The sequence below is a fragment of the Schistocerca gregaria genome, chromosome 10 (assembly GCF_023897955.1).
Source record: "Schistocerca gregaria isolate iqSchGreg1 chromosome 10, iqSchGreg1.2, whole genome shotgun sequence".
NCBI classification, from domain to species: Eukaryota; Metazoa; Arthropoda; class Insecta; order Orthoptera; family Acrididae; genus Schistocerca; species Schistocerca gregaria.
The window spans coordinates 124268874-124290501 of NC_064929.1; the positions used below are offsets into that span (position 1 = coordinate 124268874).

The 21628-nt window shown below is 46.6% G+C and overlaps 1 protein-coding gene across 1 annotated transcript in view; it reads left to right on the forward strand.

Moving 5' to 3' along the window:
• The window catches only part of LOC126293207 (C3 and PZP-like alpha-2-macroglobulin domain-containing protein 8), a 732149-nt gene that overhangs the window by 682277 nt on the left and 28244 nt on the right, over window positions 1-21628 (forward strand). The window contains exons 22-25 of the mRNA XM_049986331.1: window positions 3233-3448; window positions 5714-5856; window positions 13824-13989; window positions 15359-15557. Of these exons, the coding sequence (XP_049842288.1) occupies window positions 3233-3448; window positions 5714-5856; window positions 13824-13989; window positions 15359-15557 (724 nt within the window). The remainder of the gene's footprint in view (window positions 1-3232; window positions 3449-5713; window positions 5857-13823; window positions 13990-15358; window positions 15558-21628) is intronic.

Below are 21628 nucleotides of genomic sequence, written 5' to 3' on the forward strand. Positions count from 1 at the left end.
ATTTTGTGCACTAATTTCAGGAATTTTTTGAACAGACCTCGTATTTTGAAGAAGAGGCACTTCACTCACTTGTTTGCAGCCCTCTTGGAACATCTGTCCATCCACTTGGATGTCTTCACATCACCCCTTCCGCCAGCACTGCACAGTAGCTACCGTCTCTACCACGATTACATTGCGCCCTCTATGGTAATGCAGAAATCAGTACATTAAGGGGGGGGGGGGGGTAGGAAGTCAAACGGACCGACTTGGAGAGGGAGAGGCATCACAGAACATTTTAATTTCCACTTATTTAAGAAGGCAGCTAAAAAGTACCTGTTATGCAATACATTTTATACATTGAAGGATTACTTAGATAAAGCAGAGTAGGGGTTTGATAAAAAAATGTTATACAAACAAATAATAATAATAATGATGATTATAAAACATCCAATATTCCACATAACACCTTCACTTTATTATTTTTCTTCTTTTTTCCTTTCTAGAGACACTCTCCCCTCAAGCTATGCATAGCACAATACTAACACCTCTTCCTCTTTCTGAGCTCAACATCTCACTCATTATGAAGGGATGCTGACTCAGTTTTTCAGGATAGCAAATGGGAACTTGCAGTACAGAAAATGGCCCAAGGATCACCTGTGTGTGTGTGTGTGTGTGTGTGTGTGTGTGTGTGTGTGTGTGTGTAGTGAGTGAAGTGTTATGAAACAATGTGTGTATAGTGTGTGCAGTGACTGATAGTGAAATATGAGTGAATAGTGTGGCATTACATTATTTAATGAGTTATTTGTAAATAAATTATTGTATACCAGGAGTACAATCTAATGATTGTCACTAACTAGAAGTCTGTAAATATATGTGTATACGAATTAGCTTATTGCAAATTGATCTAAGCTTGTAAATACTTTGACATGTCCTATATCCTTGTAAAAAGAGATCTACGGATGAATAAAACTACTACTACTACTACTACTACACTGTCTATACTTTTACAAATAACTTCATAAAACTTTGTCAGCATGAACATGAAGGATTCAGGATTCACACTCATTGGTGCGGAAGTTCGAAAACATAACAATATAATTTTTTACGTGTGAAATATCATCATTTTTTTCATTTACTAATGGCTGCATTTGTTGCTATGGGTACACTTTTCTTCAGAAGTTAGAGAGATTCTTCAATGAATTTTGCACATCATACATACCATACTCACAGGTGTATGAAATACTAGAATTTATTTAATTTTGAAAAAACGAATCAACTTTATATTTTAAACTTCATGTTTAGGAAAAACACAAATTTTATAGTTAATTACCTCAATTTTTACCATAATTTTTAACAGATTTCGAAATTTCTATAGTTTCATACACCTTTAAGTATGGTTTGTATGTTGTGCACAATTCATCGAAGAATCTCTCTAATTTCTGAAGAAAAGTGTACCTATAGCAACCCTTCTACTTATCTTAGAAGAAAGATTAAGGAAAGCCAAACCTACTTTTCTAGCATTTGTAGAGTTGGAGAAAGCTTTTGACAATGTTGATTTGAATACTCTCTTTCAAATTCTGAAGGTGGCAGAGGTAAAATACAGGGAGCGAAAGGCTATTTACAATTTGTACAGAAAGCAGATGGCAGTTATAAGAGTCGAGGGGTATGAAAGGGAAGCAGTGGTTGGGAAGAGAGTGAGACAGGGTTGTAGTCTATCCCTGATGTTATTAAATCTGTATATTGAGCAAGCGATAAACGAAACAAAAGGGAAGTTCGGAGTAAGTATTAAAATCCATGGAGAAGAAATAAAAACCTTGAGGTTCGCAGACGACATTGTAATTCTGTCAGAGACAGCAAAGGGCTGGGAAGAGCAGTTGAACGGAATGGACAGTGTCTTGATAGGAGGGTATAAGATTAACATCAACAAAAGCAAAACGAGGTTAATGGAATGTAGTCGAATTAAGTCGGGTGATGGTGAGGGAATTAGATTACGAAATGAGACACTTAAAGTAGTAAAGGAGTTTTACTATTTTGGGAGCAAAATAACTGATGATGGTCGAAGTAGAGAGGATATAAAATGTAGACTGGCAATGGCAAGGAAAGCGCTTTTGAAGAAGAAAAATTTAACATCGAGTATAGATATAAATGTCAGGAACTCGTTTCTGAAAGTTTTTGTATGAAGTGTAGCCATGTATGGAAGTGAAACGTGGAGAATAAATAGTTTAGACAAGAAGAGAATAGAAGATTTCGAAATGTGGTGCTACAGAAGAATGTTGAAGATTACATGGATAGAGCACATAACTAATGAGGAGGTATTGAATAGAATTGGGGAGAAGAGGAGCTTGTGGCACAACTTGACTAAAAGAAGGGATCGGTTGGTAGGACACGTTCTGAGACATCGAGGGATCACCAATTTAGTATTGGAGAGCAACGTAGAGGGAGAATACACTAAGCAGGTTCAGAAGGATGTAGGCTGCAGTAGGTACTGGGAGATGAAGAAGCTTGCACATGATAGAGTAGCATGGAGAGCTGCATCAAACCAGTTTCAGGACTGAAGACGATAACAACAACATTCATCTTCCATGCCCTTGCATGAGACCTTCCTTCTCCTCCAGACAACAGCTCCTACAGTGCCTGCCCACACAATGACTACATTGGGCTCTCACTCCACATGTGGTGTCCCCATATGTGAGTTCACTGTGGCAGCAATGCTAGTACCCCATGTATCCATGTTCATGGACTTCAGTGCTCGCATCCGCCCATGCACAGTACTTCCTGCGGAGGTTCGAGTCCTCCCTTGGCCGTGTGTTGTTCTTAGCACAAGCTAGTTTAAGTAGTATGTAAGTCCAGGGACCGATGACCTCAGCAGTTTGGTCCCTTAGGAATTCACACATCACATCAGCACTCCCTTCACCTCCAGACAGCACCTGGCCAGACCATGACTACACTGCACTCTCTACCTACAATGGCAGATGTATTTATCTACCCTATTCATCTTCCACACCCTTACATGAGCCCTTCCTTCTCCTCCAGACAATAGCACCTACAGTGACTGCCCAGACTATGATTACATTGTGCCCTCTCTCTACAGCTCTTGTACCTGTATGTGCACCTACTGTGGCGTCTGTATGCTCTAGTTTCTATCCAGCCCCTTGGACACCGTATCAGCCCTCTTCTCCACACAGTAGCTTCTACAGCACCTGTTTGGAACATGACTACATTGGTACATTGGGCATCCCTCCTCTCTCGGCAGCTGGTGTACCTGTGCGTGCGCGCGCTGTGGCAGCTGTCATCGGTGGCCCAGGACCGGGAGCGCGCGCTGACCGTCTCGCTGGCAACGTCCGGCATGGAGCTGACTGACACCCTGGAGCTGAGGCCGGGCACCCAGCCAGCCAGGGCGCTGCCACTGCCCAGCCTGCCCACCAAGGTGTTCGTCTATGCCACTGGTGCCGGCTGTGCCACTGTGCAGGTAACGACACCATTGTATTGTATGTTAACTGGGGACCTAGAACCGACGGAGAGGCTCCATCCTCGCCACAGCCGCAGTGGTCCACAACCCCACCACGACTGTCTCAGTCCACTTCACCCCTCCACTGCCCCACACCGAACCACTCTTTTAGGGTTATTGTGCAGTTCGCCCCCCCCAGTGGACCACCCCCAGGAAACGTCACACCCCAGACGAGTGTAACCCCTGCGTTTGCATGGTAGAGTAATGGTGGTGTACACGTATGTGGAGAACTTGTTTGCGCAGCAATCGCCGACAGCGTAGCTAAGGGAGAATAAGGGGAACCAGCCTGCATTCACCGAGGCAGATGGAAAACCGCCTAAAAGCCATCCACAGACTGGTCGGTTCACCGGACCTCGACACAAATCCGCCGGGCGGATTTGTGCCGAGGACCAGGCGATCCTTCCCGCCCAGAAAGCCATGCATTAGACCGCATGGCCAACCGGGCGAGCAACAACACCATTGCTTCCGAACCACACTCCATTCTTAGCAATGTGCACCTTACAACCGTGCTCCAGAGATAGTTACAAACACTCTCCAAGAGAAATAGACGACCTACCAAGGAATTATCTGAATGGGACCAAAATGGGAGGATGCGATGTTCATGTTCAGGCAAACAAACGCTTACAATTTCATTAAAATTGGATGATTTATTCAAGACAACGACCTTTGCACATTGAGCAAGACAATAATGTGTCCGTCCGCCTCTGGTCCTTACACAAACTGTTATTCAGCTTGACGTTCGTGTAAAGAGTTGCTGGATGTCCTCTATCGGGGGATCATGCTAGACTCTGTCCAGTTCGTGCGTTAGAACATCAAAATCCCGAGCTGCTTCAAGACCCTGCCCGTAATTTTCCAAAAGTTCTCAACTGGAGAGAGATCTGACTGCTGCTACAGTCGCAGGTTCGAATCCTGCCTCGGGCCTGGATGTGTGTGATGTCCTTTGGTTAGTTAGGTGTAAGTAGATATTACTTCTAGAGGACTGATGACCTCAGATGTTAAGTCCCATAGTGCTCAGAGCCACAGATATGGCGACCTTGCTGACCATGGAAGAGTTTGGCAAGCAAGAAAATAAGGATCAGAAGCTTTCTCCTTGTGTGGACAGGCATTACATTGCTGAAATGTAAGCACAGGATGGTTTGCCATGAAGGGCAACAAAATCCGCATGATACTGCAGTGATACTCTGTACTCATTCATAGGAGAACTTGTGTTAAGTGAAATACTGAACGGTTATTTTCAGAAAGACGGTGCAACCGAAAATACAGGTCGCGTTTCAGTGTCACTGCTTGCTGACGTTTTTGATGATCGCATAATTTCACAGCGACTTTGGCCTCCACGATCGCCTGACCTAACACCACCTGACTTTTTCTACTGGGGTGCAGCGAAAGCAACTGTCTATAAAAGCCGTCCGAAATCCATCGATGAATTGAAAAATGCAATATCCAATTTCACTGCTTCTTTTATAGAAGAAATATTACAGCTTGTGTTTGGAAATATGATTAGACGAATTGAATTGTGTATTGAACTACAGGGAGGACACTTTCAACATTTAATGTGAAAATTGGTAACCAAAAATGAATATTGAATAAATTAATAACTTTTATTTCACTGAGTTTCATTTCGGTATATTCACTGCGGCATGCCGGCCGGGGTGGCCGAACGGTTCTAGGCGCTACAGTCTGGAACAGCGCGACCACTATGGCCGCAGGTTCGAATCCTGCCTTGGGAATGGATGTGTGTGATGTCCTTAGGTTGGTTAGGTTTAACTAGCTTTAAGTTCTAGGGGACTGATGACCTCAGAAGTTAAGTCCCAAGGTGCTCAGAGCCATTTGAACCATTTAAAGTGGTGCGGCATACGGCACGCGCGGCTAACAATCATACAGCACTGAGGAGAGTCTTTTTGAACACCTGTTATCACCAACTGGTGTCTAGGACGCAGACCTGTGCAGAGCAATAATCATCATGCACCTAATAAAGGTGGCAACAAGTCTGTTTGGCAAAATATCACACTCAGACACATGAGTATTCTATAAGTCAGAAAAAAAGCAGGATGCTCCAGATCCCAAGAAATGTCCAACACTCCTACATAGTTTGACACTTTTCCTTCATTTCTCCTACTGCGCCTTCAAATTTTCCCACCCCTCTGCGCCATACAGTAGAACGTAAGCCAGCATTGTTCTGGGAGTGCCCTGGAGTTACCGTGGCTGCTGAGGAAACGCCTGTTCCAGGGTCGCGTGAGCTACTCCACATACGCACCAGCTTCCAGGACGCCGCTGCTGGACATCTGGGCGGCAGTCGAGGGCGAGGACTCGTCGGGGCTCCGACACCTGGAGGGCCGGCCTGCCAGGCTGTCCATCAGGGTCTGCTTTAGGTGAGTGGCGTACCTCACCCTCTCGCAGCTCTCTGTCCACCTGGACGCCTCTAGCAGTGCATTGTCCTGCTGCAAGTTACCGTTCTCTGAGGCGACGCAGCGTACAACTGAATGTAGTCACTGAGGTTGGGCTCATCACCAGACTGGTCAACAATTCATTCCACATACATCAACGGCCTTTGGTAATTATTAGAAAGTTTCACCAGCTCACAATGACCTCTGACCATCCTGATTTGCGTTTTCTGTGATTTCCCTAAGTTGCTCCAGGCAACTTCTGGGATGGTTCCTTTGAAAGGGCACGGCTGACATCCTTCCCTAATCTGATGAGACCGATGACCTCACTGTTTGGTCTCTTCCCCTCCAAACGACCACATTTCGTGGTCTTGCGGTGGCGTTCTCGCTTCCCACGCCCGGGTTCCCGGGTTCGATTCCCGGCGGGGTCAGGGATTTTCTCTGCCTTGTGATGGCTGGGTGTTGTGTGCTGTCCTTATGTTAGTTAGGTTTAAGTAGTTCTAGGGGACTGATGACCATAGATGTTAAGTCCCATAGTGCTCAGAGCCATTTCAACCATTTGAACTCAAACGACCCAACCCAACCACAATGGCCACTCCACATCCTTGTGTTGTTTCGCTTATTCTTAAAACAACAGTTAGTAACTTTCTCATATAGACTGATTGAGGGAAAATCCGAACAACAAGATATAATTAATAGACAGTAATGACATTTCTGGAATACAGTTGTCTAGGTAAGATATATAAGTGATTGACATTGCAAGATCAGAGGTTAAATTTAGTGCAAAATAAGCCATTGAAAATATGAAATACTGGTACATTAATAACCGGTGTAACCACCAGAATGTTGAATGCCACATGAAAATGTGCAGGCATTGTGATGTACAGGTGCCGGGGGTCAGTTTATGGGATCGAGTTTCATGCGTGTTGCACTTGCTCGGTCAATACAGAGATGGTTAATGCTGGTTGTGAGTGTCGTTGGAGATGTGGTCCGATGATGTCCCACGTGTGCTTGATTGGAGAAAGATCTGGTTATCGAGCAGCCCAAGGCAACTGTCGATACCCTGTAGAGCTTGTTGACTTGTAACAGTGGTATGTGGGTGAGCGTTATTCTGTTGGAAAACACCCCTTGGAATGCTGTTCATGAAAGGCAGCACAACAGGTTGAGTCATCGGACTGATGTACAAATTTGCAACCAGAGTGCAAGGGGTGACCACGAGAGTACGCCTGCTGTCATACCAAATCACATCGCAGACCATAACTCCAGATATAACTGCCGGTGGAGCGGTTGTAGGCACTTCAGTCTGGAACCGCTCAGAGCCATTTGAACCATTTCCAGATGTAATTCCACACTATTTAGGATGCCATATTGGTTGCAGGCCTTCAATTGGCCTCCTCTAAACCGTCACACAGCCATAACTGGGATTGAGACAGACTCAGAACCAGCTTTCATGAGAAAACACAACAGACTTCCTGTCTGCCCTCCAATGAGCTCTCGCTTGACACCACTGAAGTCGCAAACGGCGGTGGTTTGGGGTCAGTGGATTGCACGCCATGGGGCGTCTGGATCGGTGCTATCCTTGAAGTAACACATTTGTAGCAGTTCGTTGTGTCACTATGGTGCCACCTGCTGCTCAGATTGCTGCTGCTGATGCAGTACGGTACACCAGAGCCATACGTTGAACACTATGGTCTTCCCTGTCGGTAGTGCCATGTGGGCATGCAGAGCCCGGTATCCTTGCGACAGTGCATTTTCGTGCTCACTGCTCTAAGCAGTCATGTACAGTGGCTACATTCCTGCAAGTTCTTTATGGACTGCCTCACAAATAATGTCCAGCTCGTCCCAGCTCTACTACATTACCTCATACAAATTCAGTGAGCTGATGACAATGGCGTCTTCGTCGTCTTCAAGGCATTCTTGAGTAACATCAACTCACCAATTCTCAAAGGTAATTAACGCTCACGACCGTTGCAGCGCTTATTTCAACAAAGCTGATTAGCAACCTCTTACTAGCGCGAAATTTGAATAAGCGACTTTTCTTTATCTCGCACAATTCCTTATTGGTGTTGGAATTTTTTCCATCACTGTAATGTACGTCAGATCCTGAAGCAGTTGAGTTTAATCTGCCCTGCACATCCTCCTTGGCCGGCCGCTTCTAGGTGCTTCAGTCTCGAACTGCGTGACCACTACGGTCGCAGGTTCGAATCATACCACGGGCATGGATGTGTGTGATGTCCTTAAGGGACTCATGACCTCAGATCTTAAGTCCCATAGTGCCCAGAGCCATTTGAACCAATTTGACCCAATTTGAACATCCCCCTTTATTAGAATGAGACGAGATAATGGCAGAAGTAAAGCTGTGAGGACCGGACGTGGGTCGTGCTTCGGTAGCTCATTTGGTAGAGCACTTGCCCGCGTGTGGCTAATGTCCCGAGTTCGAGTCTCGGTCGGGCACACAGTTTTAATCTGCCAGGAAGTTTCATCCCCCTTTATTGACCCTCTTAGCCAGTGAGATTTAACCATTGTGTATCGTGTGTATTATACTGGGGACCGAGAAACGACGGAAAGGCATCCTCTCGCTGTAGCCCTCAGTGGTTCACAACCCCACAAGAGGCCTCAGCAGTCCACCCACCCCACCGCCGCCCCACACCGAATCCAGAGTTATTGTGCAGTTTGGCCCCAAGTGGACCCCCCTTCCCCCTGGAAACATCTCATACCAGACGAGTGTTACCCCAAAATTCTATGTGGTAGAGTTATCATGGTGTGGAGACAGTGTTGTGCAGCACTCGCCAACACAGTGTAACAGGGGGAACAATGGGAACCAGCCCGCATTCGCCGAGGCAGGTGGAAAACCGCCTAAAAACCATCCACAGGCTTGCCAGCGCACCGGACCTCGACACTAATCTGCTTCCCACTTGGGAAGCAGCGCATTAGACCGCATGGCTAGACATCTACATTTACATCTACATGACTACTCTGCAGTTCACATTTAAGTGCTTGGCAGAGGGTTCATCGAACCACAATCATACTATCTCTCTACTATTCCACTCCCGAACAGCGAGCGGGAAAAACGAGCACCTAAACCTTTCGGTTCGAGCTCTGATTTCTCTTATTTTATTTTGATGATCATTCCTACCTATGTAGGTTGGGCTCAACAAAATATTTTCGCATTCGGAAGAGAAAGTTGGTGACTGAAATTTCGTAAAAAGGTCTCGCCGCGACGAAAAACGTCTATGCTGTAATGACTTCCATCCCAACTCGTGTACCATATCTGCCACACTCTCTCCCCTATAACGTGATAATACAAAACGAGCTGCCCTTTTTTGCACCCTTTCGATGTCCTCCGCCAATCCCACCTGGTAAGGATCCCACATCGCGCAGCAATATTCTAACAGAGGACGAACGAGTGTAGTGTAAGCTGTCTCTTTAGTGGACTTGTTGCATCTTCTAAGTGTCCTGCCAATGAAACGCAACCTTTGGCTCGCCTTCCCGACAATATTATCTATGTGGTCCTTCCAACTGAAGTTGTTCGTAATTTTAACACCCAGGTACTTAGTTGAATTGACAGCCTTGAGAATTGTACTATTTATCGAGTAATCGAATTCCAACGGATTTCTTTTGGAACTCATGTGGATCATCTCACACTTTTCGTTATTTAGCGTCAACTGCCACCTGACACACCATACAGCAATCTTTTCTAAATCGCTTTGCAACTGATACTGGTCTTCGGATGACCTTACTAGACGGTAAATTACAGCATCATCTGCGAACAACCTAAGAGAACTGCTCAGATTCTCACCCAGGTCATTTATATAGATTAGGAACAGTAGAGGTCCCAGGACGCTTCCCTGGGGAACACCTGATATCACTTCAGTTTTACTCGATGATTTGCCGTCTATTACTACGAACTGCGACCTTCCTGACAGCAAATCACGAATCCAGTCGCACAACTGAAACGATACCCCATAGCTCCGCAGCTTGATTAGAAGTCGCTTGTGAGGAACGGTATCAAAAGCTTTCCGGAAATCTAGAAATACGGAATCAACTTGAGATCCCCTGTCGATAGCGGCCATTACTTCGTGCGAATAAAGAGCTAGCTGCGTTGCACAAGAGCGATGTTTTCTGAAGCCATGCTGATTACGTGTCAATAGATCGTTCCCTTCGAGGTGATTCATAATGTTTGAATACAGTATATGCTCCAAAACCCTACTGCAAACCGACGTCAATGATATAGGTCTGTAGTTAAATGGATTACTTCTACTCCCCTTCTTGAACACTGGTGCGACCTGCGCAATTTTCCAATCTGTAGGTACAGATCTATCGGTGAGCGAGCGGTTGTATATGAGTGCTAAGTAGGGAGGTATAGTATCAGCGTAATCTGAAAGGAACCTAATCGGTATACAATCTGGACCTGAAGACTTGCCCGTATCAAGCGATTTGAGTTGCTTCGCAACCCCTAAGGTATCCACTTCTAAGAAACTCATGCTAGCAGATGTTCGTGTTTCAAATTCTGGAATATTCCATTCGTCTTCCCTGGTGAAGGAATTTCGGAAAACTGCGTTCAATAACTCCGCTTTAGCGGCACAGTCGTCGATAACAGTACCATCAGCACTGCGCAGCGAAGGTATTGACTGCGTCTTGCCGCTTGTGTACTTTACATACGACCAGAATTTCTTCGGATTTTCTACCAAATTTCGAGATGTAACTATTCTCTGGACGCCTTGATGTGAGCAGCGCTTGATGGCTGTAAGCACCAGCTCTCAACAAAGTTGCAAATCACCCTCCATTTTTACACATACTATGCATCATTAAGTCATAAACTTTTAAGTAGCACCATACTAGCTGAGTGACTGGCTCTCTAAGCTGGGTGGTGGAGTAAGGGTGGCAGAGGCCAGAAGGCCTACAGTTCAGCACTTTGGGTGAGCTACCATTAGAGGGGTGCCTTGATTCCTGGCAGTCGTCTGACACATTACTGAAAAATTTTGGCTAAAAAATCGATTTATTGTTCAGCAAACTATGGCAGTGATGGTGGTACACGAAGAATCCTACGACCCCGGGACATAAGCTGCAGTCGGCCTCTGAAGATATGCTGCCATTAACAGTGCCGTGCGGCTGATAGAGTAATGACAGCAACAATTTGACCAGGAGCATTTTATGAAGATGTGGTTCAGCTGTAAAGGAGACCGCATATAGGACCCTGGTGAGCCCTATTCTTGAGTACTGCCTGGGTGTTTGGGATCCGTACCGCGACACTGAACCAGTTCAGAGGCGACCTGTTAGATTTGTTATCGGTAGGTTCGAACAACGTGTAAGTGTTATGCAGGTGCTTCAGGAACTCATACGGGCATCCCTGGCGTTTCTTCGAAAAACACTGTTGAGAAAGTTTAGAGAACCGACTTTGAAGCTGTCTGCCGAACGATTCTACTGCCACCGATGTACTCTTGGAAATTGAAATAAGAACACCCTGAATTCATTGTCCCAGGACGGGGAAACTTTATTGACACATTCCTGGGGTCACATACATCACATGATCACACTGACAGAACCACAGGCACATAGACACAGGCAACAGAGCATGCACAATGTCGGCACTAGTACAGTGTATATCCACCTTTCGCAGCAATGCAGACTGCTATTCTCCCATGGAGACGATCGTAGAGATGCTGGATGTAGTCCTGTGGAACGGCTTGCCATGCCATTTCCACCTGGCGCCTCAGTTGGACCAGCGTTCGTGCTGGACGTGCAGACCGCTTGAGACGACGCTTCATCCAGTCCCAAACATGCTCAATGGGGGACAGATCCGGAGATCTTGCTGGCCAGGGTAGTTTACTTACACCTTCTAGAGCACGCTGGGTGGCACGGGATACATGCGGACATGCATTGTCCTGTTGGAACAGCAAGTTCCCTTGCCGGTCTAGGAATGGTAGAACGATGGGTTCGATGACGGTTTGGATGTACCGTGCACTATTCAGTGTCCCCTCGACGATCACCAGAGGTGTACGGCCAGTGTAAGAGATCGCTCCCCACACCATGATGCCGGGTGTTGGCCCTGTGTGCCTCGGTCGTATGCAGTCCTGATTGTGGCGCTCACCTGCACGGCGCCAAACACGCATACGACCATCATTGGCACCAAGGCAGAAGCGACTCTCATCGCTGAAGACGACACGTCTCCATTCGTCCCTCCATTCACGCCTGTCGCGACACCACTGGAGGCGGGCTGCACGATGTTGGGGCGTGAGCGGAAGACGGCCTAACGGTGTGCGGGACCGTAGCCCAGCTTCTTGGAGACGGTTGCGAATGGTCCTCGCCGATACCCCAGGAGCAACAGTGTCCCTAATTTGCTAGGAAGTGGCGGTGCGGTCCCCTACGGCACTGCGTAGGATCCTACGGTCTTGGCGTGCATCCGTGCGTCGCTGTGGTCCGGTCCCAGGTCGACGGGCAGGTGCACCTTCCGCCGACCACTGGCGACAACATCGATGTACTGTGGAGACCTCACGCCCCACGTGTTGAGCAATTCGGCGGTACGTCCACCCGGCCTCCCGCATGCCCACTATACGCCCTCGCTCAAAGTCCGTCAGCTGCACTTACAGTTCACGTCCACGCTGTCGCGGCATGCTACCAGTGTTAAAGACTGCGATGGAGCTCCGTATGCCACGGCAAACTGGCTGACACTGACGGCGGCGGTGCACAAATGCTGCGCAGCTAGCGCCATTCGACGGCCAACACCGCGGTTCCTGGTGTGACCGCTGTGCCGTGCATGTGATCATTGCTTGTACAGCCCTCTCGCAGTGTCCGGAGCAAGTATGGTGGGTCTGACACACCGGTGTCAATGTGTTCTTTTTTCCATTTCCAGGAGTGTATTTCATTATTATAATGCTACAAAAGAAGAAATCGATGCACTTGATGACAAGTGCACAGCATACTCTGCAAACGGAAGAAGAAGAAGATGGACCCTTGCTGTTTTTTACTCTATGTTGAATATTTCTTCTGTAAATTCATATGTGATTCACTCATCATCACCGGAAAATAGACAATTATCAAGGTTTGACTATATTAAAAATTTGGAAAGGCAGCTGGTTGAACCACAACTTCGAACGAGGGTCATCAATTTGCACATTCCGCACGATCTTAGACAATCGATTGCTAGGTTGGTAAATTACCAAATCCCAAAGCCCTCAGCTGTACTTGGTAAAAGAACAAGGTGTGGGAAGTGCCCAAGGAGCAGGGATAAAAAAACAAAGGCTTACTGTATTCATTGCAGTACAGTAATATGAACGAATTGTGCCAAGATTGTCTGTGGAGACTGCCTGTAATAGAGTTTGTGATCTGTATAACATCTTTTAATTATCTTTTGTCCAATTTTTTATGTTCCTTATATAGTAAATAATAGAAATCAGACACTATGTTTTATAATTTTTCTTGTACTTATGTCTTAATTTTAATGTTTAATATTTTATAATTTTCGTTTTTACAGTTTTGTTTACATCAAATATACTTTTTTATAAAGTAAAAATTTACATTTATTGTGTTCGATCTGATTTAGATAACTTTAGATATGATGTGTGGTTGTAAAAAATAGTTTTTATTTTAATTGAACCTTAACACAGAATATTTTGAATTATCCGTATTGGGTTCCCAGTGACCCCACCTAACCAGTTATGGAACAACTTATGGAACATGCTAGTTACAGGCTGATGTGACTACAAAGTCCTCCGCTTTCCAGTTTCCTCCAATAATTTGAGTACTTATTTATCCTTTCTTATAACTCCTTATTTCCCTCCACGATCTGCTTTTCTCGCACCTATTTTCCACTACCCTTAGTGGATCCCATGTAAAATACTGTTAATGATGGTTATATATTGACAAGCTGTCTGAAAACATCATCATGGTGGCCTACATCCCCTTTTGAATTCTTTAGTCGGTGTGACATGGTGTGGTGTGGTCCGGTATTTCAGGTGGAAGTCCCACCGACCATCTGGCGTGCTGAGACTGGAGGTGCGCCTTTTCTCCGGGTTCCAGCTCTCATCCTGGAGCGGCACCGTGCTGGTGGACAGCAATGGGACCACAGCTGACGTCCAGCATGGTTCCAGGGCCGACAAAGTGTGGTTCCTCATGTCTGGTGTAAGTACTACAGTCGCAGGCCAAATTCTTCTTCTCAACTCCAATGTAAAAGCATGTTGATCGTACTAGTCCCATACCAGTGTCACCTGCACCGTGGTTCCATGGCTTACCAAAGATGGTTCCTTATGTCTGGGGTCAGTACCACAGTGGATGGTTGGGAACAACAGCTCCAGGAGCTACATAGAAAACTCTGTAGTCTAGAGTTACTGGTAGAGGCCAGCTGAACTGATAGAGCAGTTAGTTATCTCTTTTGTGCATCCAAGGTCAACCTAGTCTGATTCCTCATATCAGGAATGAGTATCATAGAGGCACCAAAAGTCCCCCACAGCTGAATCACACGTTGGTAGAGTCCATTATAATTATCCAGACTGTTATGCCGTGGTCGGTTGATGAACTTTGTCTCAATTCCCAATGTTTCGTCTCCGACTGCTGGAGACATCTTCAAGGGGGTCCGTAGGTCGATATAAGGTCCAACACACCCACTGGCTCACTACTGACTGAGCGAGACGAAACGTTGGGAATTGAGACAAAATTCATCAACCGACCACGGCATAACAGCTCGGATAATTATAATGGCCATACATTTCCGGCCGTGAAAGCCTACATTTTAGTAACATTGGTAGAGGCCACCAGAGCTAATGGTGCTATTTCACACCCTGTGGCATACAGCCTGGTTCCATGCATAGCAAAGTCTGATTCCGCTTCTTTGACACGAGTGTCATGCCAGCAGCCAAAATCCTCGTCCTGAACTCTGACATGAAATGCACAGTTGTGTAATATGCTGGTAGAGGCAAACAGAACCGCTGGAGCAATCCCATATGTACATGCATGTGGATCCAGGTATGAGAATGTCTGGTTCCTGTCATAAGTACCACTAACTAACTAACTTACTCCATCTTCAGGCCACGAGTGGCCTACCGCGACCATCCGACGGCCATGTCATCCACAGTGGAGGATGCAGATAGGAGGGGCATGGGATCAGCATACCGTCTCCCGGTCATTATGATGGTATTCTGGACCGAAGCCGCTACTATTCGGTCGAGTAGCTCCTCAATTGACATCATGAGGCTGAGTGCACCCCAAAAAATGGCAACAGCGCATGGAGGCCTAGATGGTCACCCATCCAAGTGCCGACCACGCCCTACAGCGCATAGCTTCAGTGATCTCACATGAACCGGTGTATCCACTGTGGCAAGGCCGTTGCCCGTCATAAGTACCACAGTGTGAGGAAAAGTCCTTTTCCTCAACCATGACATGAGAAGAACAGCTGTTACAATGCACTCAAACCATACTTCCCCAAAACGGCAGCCCACGTGTTCTTTCCCACTACAAGCCCATTACAAATGGTTGTTGTTTCGTTACTCGGCAGGTGACCTCCCAGTGCGCAGTCTGCGTGCAGCTGTCAGCTGGTGGCGTCTACCCTGTGACGTCATCCCGGCCGGCGTTGGCGCGCGTCTACCCGGCGGAGCGCCCTCACGTGGCAGCACACGTGTTCTTCCACAGCGCCACGCTGTTGACTGCGGGTGCCGATGACGACCTCCTCACATGGTTCGGCGCCTCACAACAAGGTCAGCACACAGCTGATACAGCGAAACTGATCAACCATTTATGAACCACCCCTACCAACCAACTCAGCGCCAAATGTCAGACCTTGATCTGCTACGTGTACATCTACACACTACAAGCGACCTTACAGTTTGATATGAGGGTTTCTGTGTATCAGAATCACCTCCCCCTTTTTCTGTTCTGTACATTTTGGAATAATGACTACTGGCAAGTCTTCCTGGGGGCTCGAAGCTCTGTAATTGAATCTTCATGGTTTCTCATGAGATATAGATACGAGGAAGCAATATTTTACTCGGGGCAGCCGAGCGGTCAAGGGTGTCTTGTCACGGTCCGGCTTCCGCCGTCGGAGGTTCGAGAACTCCCTTGGGCATGGGTGTGTGTGTTGTCCTTAGCGTAGGTTAGTTTAAGTTAGATTAAGTAGTGTGTAAGCTTCGACACCGATGACCTCAGCGTTTGGTCCAATAAGACCTTACCACAAATTGCCAATAAATTTCTTCTACACTACTGGCTATTAGAATTGCTACGCCTCGAAGAAGACGTGCTACAGACGCGATATTTAACCAACAGGAAGAAGATGCTGTGATATGCAAATGCTTAGCTTTTCAGAGCATTCACACAAGGTTGGCGCCGCTGGCGACACCTTCAACGTGCTGACATGAGGGAAATTTCCAACCGATTTCTCACACACAAACAGCAGTTGACCGGCGGTGCCTGGTGAAACGCTGTTGTTATGCCTCGTGTAAGGAGGAAAAATGCGTACCATCACGTTTCCGACTTGGTTAAGTGTCTGATTATAGCCTACCGCGATTGCGGTTTATCCTACCGCGACATTGCTGCTCGCGTTGGTCCAGATCCAATTACTGTTAGCAGAATATGGAATCGGTGGGTTCAGGAGGGTAATACGCAACGCCGTGTTGGATCCCAACAGCCTCGTATCACTAGCAGTCGAGATGACAAGCACGTTATCCGCATGCCTTTAACGGATCGTGCAGCCACGTCTCGATCCCTGAGTCATCAGATGGAGACGTTTGCAAGACAACAACCATCTGCACAAACAGTTCAACGACGTTTGCAGCAGCATGGACTATCAGCTTGGAGACAGTGGCTGCGGTTACCCTTGACGCTGCATCACAGACAGGAGCGTCTGCGATGGTGTACTCGACGACGAACCTGGGTGCACGAATGCAAAACGTCATTTTTTAAGATGAATCCAGTTTCTGTTTACAGCATCATGATGGTTGCATCCGTGTTTGGCGACGTCGCGGTGAACGCACATTGGAAGCGTGTATTCTTTATCGCCATACTGGCGTATCACCCAGCTTGATGGTATGGGGTGCCATTGGTCACTTCTTGTTCGCATTGACGGCACTTTGAACAGTGGACGTTACATATCCAACGTGTTATTACCCCTCATTCGATCCCTGCGAAACCCTACATTTCAGCAGGATAATGCACGACCGCATGTTGCAGGTCCTGGACGGGCCTTTCTGTATACAGAAAATGTTCGACTGCTGCCCTGGCCAGCACATTCACCAGATCTCTCACCAATTGGAAACGTCTGGTCATTGGTGTACGAGCAACTGGCTGGTCACAAGACGCCAGTCACTACTCTTGATGAACTGTGGTACAGCGTTGAAGATCTGTGGGCAGCTGTACCTGTACACCTCATCCAAGCTCTGTTTGACTTAATGCCCAGACATATGAAGGCCATTATTACAGCCAGAGGTGGTTGTTGTGGGTACTGATTTCTCAGGATCTGTGGACCCAAATTGCGTGAAAATGTAATCACATGTCGGTTTTAGTATAATATATTTGTCTAATGAATATCCATTTACATCTGCATTTCTTCTTCGTGTAGCAATTTTAATGGCCAGCAGTGTAGAAAAGTACACTCTCAAAACATCATTGTGATGCAGAATGCCCCTCTTGTAGCTTTTGCTACTTGAGCATCTCCGTAGTGGTTTCATCCTCACTGAATGAACCTGTAACGAAATGTGCCACTCTTCATTAGATCTTCCCTATTTGCTCCAACAGTCCTATCTCGTATGGACCCCATACCAATGACTAATATTCACATATTAGTCAAATGAAGTTTTCACACACTGCATCCTTTGTGGGTCTACTGTACAGTCCAGTCACACTAATCTGACCACCAGCTAAGCTCGACATCAGTCTGCAATAACCACTCACAGATGACAGGTGTAGGCTATGTAAAGTGTGTCCGGGATGTGGGGAAAAGTGCAGTCATTGCAATACTGCAGAAACAGCGCGATTTATCTGACATGCAAATTGGTTTGATCATTGGATTTTGGGCCAACTGGTGATGATGTTGGGTTTGTGGGACACTCAACTGCATGCTCATCAGCGCCCGTATCAACTTCAAATTTTTACACAGTCCAATTTTTACACAATCCAGATTAGCCACGATCACAGATGATGATGATGAAGAAATGATGAGGCCAACACAAGCACCCAGTCACCAGGCAGAGAAAAATCGCCAACCCAGCCAGGAATCGAACCCGGGACCCTATGATCCAGAGGCAGCAACGCTAGCGACTAGACCACGAGTGGCAGACTTTGGGCCAAGTGTGGTAGCATTTGTGAAATGTCCAAGTTTGTAAACGGGTGCTATGGTTAAGGTACACTGTGCATGGTGAAACAGCGCTGTTTAAATCGTGCACTGAGGCAACAGTGCTGCACCATGGGCCATAGATAGTGGTGAACGATGGTTCTGGAGATGCCTACAGGTGAACAAACGTGCAACTGTTGAGCAACTGATCACCCAGGTGAACGGAGGGGCTACCAATGGTGTCTTTTCAATAACTATTCAGTGAACTTTACCATGTATGGGCCTCCACAGCAGGTGCCTGGCTCATGCACCCATGCTTGCTGCTGTTCATTACTGGCAGGGGTGGCCAAGCGGTTCTAGGCGCTACAGTCTGGAATCGCGCGACCGCTACAGTCGCAGGTTCGAATCCTGTGTGATGTCCTTAGGTTTAAGTAGCTCTAAGTTCTAAGGGACTGATGACCTCAGAAGTTAAGTCCCATAGTGCTCAGAGCCATTTGAACCATTTTTTGCTGTTCATTGGAGATGATAGCTGGGATTCACGTGCCAATAGCGTAGCTGGACGTTCACTGAGTAGTGACAGGGACCTTTTCAAATGAATCGCATTTTATGCTTCATAGGACAGATTGTCATTGGTGTGTATGGCCTTGGAACAATTGACAGAAAGATCTGAGCCGGATTTTCGTGGCATTCACTTGGTGATCTCGTCTATCTGGCCAGTGCAATCAAGCAACACAAGTACGTATCTATGCTTGGTGACAATGCCAATCTGTAACGCAGTCTGTTTTTTCGTCAGCATGATAGCATCTACCAGGATGACAATACAATGGGTCCCACAGTTCACAGTTTATGTGTGTGGTTCATAGGGCACAAATACGAATTTACCATACTTCCATTGGCTACTAAATTCCCCAGATTTAAACCCAGCCGAGAATCTGTGGGACCAACTCGATCAGGCTGTTCGCACCTTGGATGCTGAGAAACTAAAGCAGTTAGCTGTGGTACTGTAGTCAACATGGTTCTATTTCCCTATTGGCATCTTCGAGATCCTCAGTCACTCTGCTCCTGCAATCTGCACTGCAAATGGTGGTTACTGAGGTTTCTGACAGGTCGTCAGATTAATGTGACTGGACAGTGTATATTTCCTCAGGATTCTTCCACTGAATCTCAGTGAGGTATCTGCCTCACTTGCGATTAATTTTATCTGGCCATTCTACTTTAAATCTCTCAGTGCACATACTCCTAGATACGGTGAAGCGATGGCTAAGTTTTCATTAGTAATTGGACCCTGACTTGCCAGGCACAGTGCTAGTGATTCGAGAACTTGTGTAATGTTTAGTATCCCTAAAGCGGTTGATACTAGCAGTTTGCCGGTCAGTGTGGCCGAGCCGTTCTAGGCGCTTCAGTCTGGAACCGCGCTGCTGCTACAGTCGCAGGTTCGAATCCTGCCTCGGGCATGGATGTGTGTAATATCCTTAGGTTAGTTAGGTTTAAGTAGTTCTAAGTCCTAGGGGACTGATGACCTCCGAAGTTAAGTCCCATAGTGCTCAGAGCCATTTGAACCATTTTTGAACACTAGCAGCTTGAGGTTATGTTACTTGTTGTTATCCAACAAATGATGACTGGAAAGTTAACTAAACAACAGCATGTATTTGTTTTCAGCAGTTTAGTCCCTTAGGAGTTGACACACATTGGAACATCTGAACATTTTTGGAGTATGGATCAGCAAGGACAAGTCCATGAACAATTCAGAGAAAGCTGAAATCGGCAGCATATAAACCTACTTAACTTTAAGTCTAAATAAAGATGATCCGAGCTTTTACGGTGTCGATGGAGACAAACTCCCCTGGCGTGAATGTATGGGCAGCGATAATCAGCTGTGGGCTAACGTGAATTTTTAACTGTAGTTTCAGACCTATAAATTACCTAGATAAGTTTCAAGAACTGTTGTTAGAAATGGAGAATAGTCCATTTTTTTAACATGTGCAGCCGATTAAGCCACAAGATGGCGCCGAAGTTCCAGGGACTTACAATGAGAGATTTTATAAATAAAAACTTTGATAGATGGGTTCACATACAGGGCCTGAACGATATGCAGATATCACACCCAAAATTCTTGGGTATACTAAAAAAAATCAGGGTTATCCTGAGAAGATTCGGGGGTTTGAGCATTTGAGGGAACTCCTCCAATCAGAGACTGAAAACCTGCGGCTCTGGAAGATTTGGAATAAAATCTGTAAGTGTTGAAAAAATGCAATGTTTGCTTATAACAGCGTGGAAATCACTTTGAGCTCTGAGATAGTTGCGGACATCCACTCTGAAGTGAGACGGTGCACCGTCATGTTGTACCCACATCCTCTGACGAGTAGCCAAGGGTATGTTCTCCAACAACTCAGGTAGAACTCTTTGCACGAACCTAAAGTACAGGGGGCCGTTCAGACAACCAGGAAAAAGATACCGCCCAATGAAATTGTCGCCTACAATGCCGGCCCAGATATTCACAACAAAACTTAGGTGATGGCCTGACTCTACTACAGCATGAGGGTATTCCTCATCACACACATGGCTGTTTCTGCTTTTCGAGATACCCTCACGATGAAATGAGGCCTCGTCATTAAACAGCACGATCTGGAGGAAATATGGTCGATCAATCCATTGTGGGAGCAATCACTGCAAAGCCAGTCACAAGCATTGTGTGGACTGGTTGTGGCCGGCCGGAGTGGCCGAGCGGTTCTAGGCGCTACAGTCTGGAACCGCGCGACAGCTACGGTCGCAGGTTCGAATCTTGACTCGGGCATGGATGTGTGTGATGTCCTTAGGTTAGTTAGGTTTAAGTAGTTCTAAGTTCTAGGGGACTGATGACCTGAGAAGTTAAGTCCCATAGTGCTCAGAGCCATTTGAACCATCTGACTGGTTGTGGGTGACACGGGTGTAATTGTTGTTCGTGGAATTCTCGCCACACGCCAGTATGTGCAGCACCCAATTCACGTGCAATACGGCGAGCGAAATTAGAACTCGGGACCTTAGCCTTTCGCGAGCAAGTGCTCTACCATCTGAGCTGCCCAAGCACGACTCACGCCCCGTTCTCACAGCTTTACTTGTGCCAATACCTCGTCTCCTACTTTCCAAACTTTGCAGAAGCTCTCCTGCGAACCATGCAGAACTAGCACTCATGAAAGAAAGGATATTGCGGAGAAATGGCTTAGCCACAGCCTGGGGGATGTTTCCAGAATGAGATTTTCACTCTGCAGCGGAGTGTGCGCTGATATGAAGGAAAGCTCTGAGGACGGGGCGTGGTTGTGCATGGGTAGCTCAGATAGTAGAGCTCTTTCCCGCAAAAGGCAAAGGTTCTGAGTTCGAGTCTCGGTCGGGCACACAGTTTTAACCTGCCAGGAAGTTTCATATCAGCGCACACTCCGCTGCAGAGTGAAAATCTCATTGTGAATACGGCGAGTACTAGTACTGGGGTCCGCTGCAACACGTTCCATCACCTCCTCTTCAAAATCG